General features: G+C 32.7%; 1 protein-coding gene across 1 annotated transcript in view; it reads right to left on the bottom strand.

Moving 5' to 3' along the window:
• Nucleotides 1-1,201: 1,201 nt before the first annotated feature.
• Nucleotides 1,202-7,606, bottom strand: part of LOC106141618 (uncharacterized) — a 33,056-nt gene continuing 26,651 nt past the window's right edge. The window contains exons 4-8 of the mRNA XM_060947087.1: nt 4,662-4,811; nt 3,236-3,379; nt 2,781-2,879; nt 2,284-2,427; nt 1,202-1,874 (exon numbers count right to left, since the gene is read on the bottom strand). Coding sequence (XP_060803070.1) covers nt 1,405-1,874; nt 2,284-2,427; nt 2,781-2,879; nt 3,236-3,379; nt 4,662-4,811 — 1,007 coding nt within the window. The 3' untranslated portion in view covers nt 1,202-1,404. The remainder of the gene's footprint in view (nt 1,875-2,283; nt 2,428-2,780; nt 2,880-3,235; nt 3,380-4,661; nt 4,812-7,606) is intronic.

Below are 7,606 nucleotides of genomic sequence, written 5' to 3'. Positions count from 1 at the left end.
GCGCCGCTGACGCGCGCACACGCGCTCTCTTCTTCTGTTCTCTGAATGAATTTCCAAGAATGGCATATGCTACAATATGTAACAGATGTTATAAGTACATAAAAATGTTATAGTCTTTGGCATAGCATTTTATCAAAACCTGTAATGATCGTTTGTAAGTTTTTGAAAAATAACTAAATAAATAAAAATCCATGTGTAATACTTGTTTCCTGTACATGAAGCTCATACAAAATGGAGTCATATATCAAAAAAAATATATACATTTATGACGACGTCTCAAATACATGAATATTTACATTGATAAGAGCTGGATGCCTGAAGTCTCTTAAATATCAGAAAATGTGTATAATAAGTTTCTTAATAGTGGGAAAATCCTTCCAGTCTTTAAAAAAACGTTTGCTACATTTTGTTGTAATTTATTGGAAACAATACAAATAAAGCCACAGGTACAAAAATAACTTTTACATACATATATTCCCAGCGATAAAATAGATATACCTTAAAGACCACTTTAATAATAAATGAAACTAACACATTTGTAATATCAATAATAATAACAAAATTTAGAAAAAAAAATTAAATGTTTCTTATGACAATATTTTGTGGAAAGATAGGTAATATACATATGTAGGTATTGTGTTAGAACTATTTTAGCTATAATTTTAACTTATTATCGTAAAGTTTCTGGACAAGAATTAATAAACGTTTATTATTATTATAATGAATTATAAACTCCTTATAATGAAATTATCTATAATTATTCTTTCAATCACAGATTCTTTTGTTAGTTAATAAATGATTACAGTGCAAACTTAAAATTACTATGTACGATATGCTTTTACATAAAGTGCAAGACATTGAATTGTGAAAAAATTATTTTATATATTACAATATTTCTTTAGTTTCTTTAGTAGCATTTTATATGTTGTTACAATTAAAGAGTTTATTATCTGAGATTCAAGTAAGGTTTTTATTCTTAAATAGGTGGTATATTCACTATTGATAAATATTTGATCATTTCATTTCTTCATTATCATTTTACAACAATAAAAATTTAGTTCTTTACAGCATATATTTGGTAAATTTTCGTTCTTGAAATGTCATAAAAAATGTATTTAAATAAAAATTATCTTGTAACGCACAAAGAGAAAGATGATTATCTAAAGTAATAACGCTGTCTGTGTGTCTCGGCACGGTATTGTCTCAAACTGTTGAGTTCTTTCGCTACCACATTGTATTGCAAAACAATAAATTATTATATTCATACTATCAAAATCTTATCCAACTCCATACAGCGCTCATAGCAACAATTTTCAAGCTTTAAAAGCATTTAATTAACGGACAGTCCAATCACTAGAAGCAATATGTCCTTGAGGCGTCATCCTGCCCCCCGGCGGCCCTCCGTCAGCCATAATAAAACTGGGAATTTGAGAAGTTCCCTAAACTCCTTGGACTAACCATACTTTCAGGCTCGTCCTGATTTTTATACTTTACCTCTCTTGCTTGAGGTACGTAATCTACGTTCCCATACATGCTTGCGCCAGCGCAAGGGTATATAGTAGATAAAGGCCTCATAGCTCTTATAGTGCCTTTGCTTCCATTAGCTTCTCTATAAAGAATCATATCTGGATGGACAGGATCATAGAAAGTTCCAGAAATGTGACTCACATCTATATCGTTATCTATATCCGAATTCGCATCATTAAATACATTCGGAGCCTCTGTTGTGAACATATCTCCTGTTTTAGAGTCGTTCGATGATTTACGAATGATATAACATCGTACGGCAAAAAGGAGTAGAATTAAAATTATGAACAGTATTATTCCTGATCCGACATATACAAATAATTTTATTTTGTGATCCGAACGGGTTTCTGAAAAAAAAAGCAGTTTAGTTTTATGAAAGCATTCTCTTTTAGTGTTAAACTAGTCTGGTTCAAATATCAGTTGTAATGAATGTTAAAATATTGTTGAATAATATTTCCTGAAATATTTTTTTTGTCAAATAGAAATGTGACTTTTATTTTTAGTAATTGTATTTTTTTCAACAATAGGATTCTGGTTATCACAAATCAGTGCTGAACGTATCACCGAGCCAGGAACTGATATGGCATTCACATTAACTTTTTTCTGTAAACTTCTATTGTGTAAATTATATGATGTCCTATTAAATTGTATTTCTATTATATTGAACGGCAAATATGGTGTCAATAATGAAACAGCTCAATGTATCGCTGAAAAAAATAAAGGATAAGTGATAAGAAAAGCCGAAGCGAACAATACCTGTACTATTTTCTTTCGTTTGGCTCGTGGATGTGGTTTCTTCATTATTTACTGTTGATGGCGGTGAAGTAAAGTCTTCAGGAGGGATCGGGTTGGCCACCGCTGGAACCGCGTTAGTTTCCCCCCAGCGCTCCCTCGCTCCCTCTATATCAAAGTATACATACATATACTTAAGCACGACTTTATCCCTTATGGGGTAGGTAGAGTCAAAAGTCTCGAAATTACTGAAAAGTCATGTTCAGCCGTATAGATTAATGATAGATTGAGATTCAAAGAAACAGGTTGATATTTTTAGACCCTTCTTCTAAAAAGAACTATTGATAAAACTCTTCAGATACTGAATGACTGACTGACAGACAAGGTACAGCCCAAACCACTGGGTCTAGAGATTAGAAATTCATTCGGGATTGGTCGGCGTTTACTCGGGCGTTATCTTGTTTATTATATTTTTTAAAATTTATTTGAAATATATATTCGTATTCATATGTGACTTATACCTGAATCGTCGAAAAAATTTTGTTCACTATTGTCCGTTTTGGTAATTTCATCGCTTTCAGCCGCACTCTCGTACCTCTCTATCAGCACTCCCAGGGGAACTGTTGACAATAATGTTTCAAGAGTAATACTAATAAACTCTTATATAGATCTCTAAACTTAAAATTCTACAATCAGGACATTTAATCACTCTTATTTTTTATACAATTACACCGTCTTTATTGCCGGTAAAATTTGACTCGTACTAAAACTTAGGCTTTTGGTGCAATTTACACTAATAGCGTACAATTGTAACAACAATAGAGGACCAGGTCAAGCTGAATAAATACCATCTTGAGTTGAGCAGGAATCGTCCTCGAAGACATTATGTGTGAGATCTGCAGCAATTTGTCCACATGACAAAGTGGCTTACGAAGTTTGAAACGTTATAACAGAAATACTTTAGCCTAATACTTACCACAAGCATAAACTACTTTGAGGTAAGTCCTAGACATGTTCTTGCAAGGCGTCCCGAAGGTTTTGCTGTTGGCTTCCACAGTACACCTCCGCTTGCCATGGCAGATCTGCATCACGATGTCAGTTCCATGGGGAGTGGTGCAGGCTGTTACATATAAAATATAATCATCATACACACATCGCGCATAAATTCTTCAAGAGGTAGGTAGAGCCAACAGTTGTGAACATCCAAGTAACGCCTAAAATTAAGAGTAGGTTCTAAATATTTGTAAGGAACCTTAAATTTACGCAAAAATATTGTTTCTGTACTCTGTCGAAAAACAATTACAATAATTTAAACTACAAGTATTAGACTGGATTTATTTTGAAGAGAAATAAAAATAAATGTCTAGACGAGAGCTTTGTACTCTGTAAGCTTTGAGCTCAGTTCTAGATATATAAATAATTGATATGGCGACCCTTCTATTTTGCCGATGTCATGTTTCAGCCTACTGGCGTTAGTCTGGGTTGCATCCTCGCCTCTCCGATGCGCCGATGACCAATGATCATGGATTGGGTAAATCAGTTATTACAGTGTTTTCAATTTTCTACAGCAATAAATTGAAACAAATATAAATACAAACCAAAATTGATCTTTTCACATATTCGTCAACATTAAATCTCAACGGATAGGTAAAAACTATCATAGCGTGTCCAAAATGCTGGCCGCATTGCCCCTTTTAATCGCTATGCTATTTTTAGGCAACGTAGGTCTAAGGAGAAGTAGAGGAAATTATTTTTAAACTACTTATTTAGTACATAAAAATGTCTAGGTATCTAGATTATATAAGAAAATAATAAACTTTGTTAAAAGTAAACCTTTACTTACCTAATGGTTTATAAAACATTTTTTAAAATGTTTTAAACTTTCTACGAACAAAGTTATTTTCACAACCAGAACTCAGTTTTTTGTCGCCAAATTAAGAACTAAGGAAGAATGTAAAATAGAGACTAACTTCAAGTATTTCTCCTGAATATTAAGTACCTAACCCTTTTACTTAAAATTCATGACATTTTAATATCCCATTTAAAGATAAATATATTAGTTATTATATAGAAAAAATATATTTTTATAAAAAAATGTAAATATTCGCCCATGAAAAAATTGTACCACGACTTCTAATTGACTGATTGCATTGTTTAATTTGCAAAGTTAAATCTACTTTGTGCATACACTCTCTAATTCACATTATTAGAGATATATTATTGTTGCCTTGGCTTTTGTTGGCTTGGTTTGAATATAAAAACTATTTTTCTAATAACGTCAATATTTTTTCTAATAAAATTATTCGGATTTTCATGGAAAATATAGAATATCCGAAATTGTATAATAGTAAAGATGTTGTTTTTTTTTTGGCTATTTACAACATCGAATTTCCTCCACTTACTTTCATCAGTCACTCCTTGCGTTTGAGGGCAAATGATGGACTCAAACATGGTCCTCCCGTACTGGGCTTCGAAGATGGCAATCCTGGAATGGGGGTTGCAGCCCAGCCTGATGACGTCACCCTCGCAGCAAGTCCGACTCCTGAAGGTCACTAAGAAAATATTTATAAAATTTTATAATCTCTCTTTGATAAACAATTTTCTTTATCAAAGAGAGATTTCTTTCAAAAACTTAAATAAACTTGAATCTGTTCTGGTATTACATCTATTTTCCATTAAAAAGAAGTTATATTATTTTACAGTTTGAGTTTTACGAGAATAAATTAGCCTATTTTAGAGCCTAGTTCGATACCTACTACAGTCTTAAAAAATAGGTTTTACCCGATGCTTCTGTAACTAAATTTCAATTTCTAACCTTAACAAAACAAGAGCATATTTTATACAAATACAACTATGACTCAGGCAGGCCTCGTCCACGTTAAGGGGTCAAGAATTTTATGTAACGCCATCTACCAAGAAAGTGCCGAACTGCTTTGTCCCGGAAATCTGCCTTTTGTCACAATATAAATTGTATTGTATTATTGCCCACCTTTGTTATTTAGTATTCATGAGATTGATGTTATTAACATTATTGTAGGCCGGGTGATTCACATACCGTTTTTATTTTTATACATACATACCCATATCACGTCTTTATCATTTACTGGGTTTGCAGAGCACATTGCCTTGAAGATCGAAATGCACGTTTTACTGGATAATAACCCTTCGGTCATTTTCTTCAAAATTGGCCCATTATAATCACTTCTTTCAGGCCAGTAACTTACTCTATCTCAAAATCAATCATGGGGAAGAGACTTATAAAATATGCACTAGGAAGGATGCAAACGAATACTTATGATTTTTTATTCGCTTTTTAATAAGTATAATTAACACAAAGTCTTTGTCTTTCTTAAAAATCTTAACGAAAGCTAACTTCTTCCTATTGACTTTAATCCCAATTACATCCTCACTCATCTGGAGAAGAGACGGGATGCGCCATTTGATCCTGGATATGGGTAAGGTTGGTATGAAGGTCAGACGGGATTCGCTTTTACCAGAAGACCTTCATAACGTTTGCAGAAACCTAACCCGTATAAAACATGGCTAAACATGCACTGGATGTTTCATACGGGTTAGGTGTTAGTTGCATTTAACGTCATACACTGTGTCTTACCAATTGGCAGTTAAAAAAGGTTGTCAAATCAACAATTAACTTGAAGTTTTTCTGTTTAGTCAGCTGGTAGAGAATGCTGGTAGTCCGCCCTTTGTACATTTTTTTGTGTAATAAAGTTTTAAATATAATTTGTTTATATATTACTATTGAACCATGTTTTTAAAATGGATGCAGTATCATTAAAAAATTCTCCAAAATTTTATTTCGAACGAATATTTTTTTTTTACATTTAGCAGTTAAGTATTTTCATTACACTATTTTTGACGAAAATTTCTTCAGGACTGACATTTTCAAATGATTAAATTAATGCCGATTTTCATTCTACATTTTTTAAAACGTAAAATCAAATCTTTTTCTATCAAAGTAGTTTCGATTCTAGTTGTATCTACAGGTAACTACGCCTTTTAGATATTATACATACAGACATACATATATTAACAATTTTATCCCTTACGGGGTAGACAGAGCCAACAGTCTCGCAAAGACTGAAATGCCACGTTCAGTGATGATGACATGTACGTACGTTGATATAGTATTCATTACAGTATACTAAATTAATTTTATTAAATATTATCTAATATTAAAGCTACAAAAACACGCATACTGACATAGAAGTTATATTATTAAAATGATGTTATATTTTTGCCCTTTGCTTCACTCAACCAACAATTCAATAGCTCCAGGGGTGTACTTATGAGTTGAAAGATAAAATAAAATATTCATTTTCATGATGCATTTGATAAATTATCAGCCAATGAACCATTACCGTAGTTACTCAGTAAACTGACCAAACCCTTTACCATTAACAGAAATACGAAACCGCCAAGTAACCAAGTAAAAACCGGCCAAGTAAGAGTCGGACTCGCGCACAAAGGGTTCCGTACCATCATCACGTTTCTTACTTAAACATTTATTTCGCTGAGTTTGTGACAATTTCAGGTTTCTACCCATCACGGTTTATGAGATACAGCTTGGCGACAGACGGAAAGACAGTGGAGGCTTAGTAATATGGTCCCGTTTTTATCTTTTACGTACGGAGCCCTAAAAAGGTCGGAGTGCTTCAAAAACATGTATGTTGTTACATTTTGGAAAGGTTGCAAGGAAAAGCTTTACCTATACGACTAAAACCTATGATATTAAGATGCTACAACTCAAAAATTACATAAAAGAAGAACAAATTCTTAATTTTGGGTCAAAGTGTGCGTGCGAAATTAAAAAAATATGTAGCTTAAGGATAAAATGTGAATAGAATGAATGAAAGAATAATTTAATAACCCTCACAGGAAAGACAGAGCCCACAGTCTTGAAAATACTGAAAAGCCACGGTCAAACAGTGACAGGTTGCCAGCGCATTTCCTACAAAAAGATATCCCAAGTTCCCTTAGTCGCTTTTACGGTTACTCACTTAAAATTAAATAATGACTTTAACTTAGCAAAAAAAAATTGTCTACAATTTCTACGAAAGAAACGCTCGTGTACAGTGGACAGGCAATATGGGAATAGCACATTAATTATAAAAATGAGCGCTTTATCTTCCTACATTATTAGTTCATTGTACCATAACTTCCCTAGTTTGTATTTTATGTTAAATTTCGACACCCTCATTGTTGTTTAATCACTTTACAAGTACAAGAAGTTTTGTTGTTAGTCGAAAATTAACAAACTCATTTTACGAATTATTTCAATTTAACGTCGAATTCACAAGTAGAAATTGATAAGTCCTACAATATGTGA

Source organism: Amyelois transitella, chromosome 12 (genome assembly GCF_032362555.1).
Source record: "Amyelois transitella isolate CPQ chromosome 12, ilAmyTran1.1, whole genome shotgun sequence".
NCBI classification, from domain to species: Eukaryota; Metazoa; Arthropoda; class Insecta; order Lepidoptera; family Pyralidae; genus Amyelois; species Amyelois transitella.
Note: the sequence above shows the minus strand (reverse complement) of the source record. Positions and strands in the feature narration are given on the sequence as shown.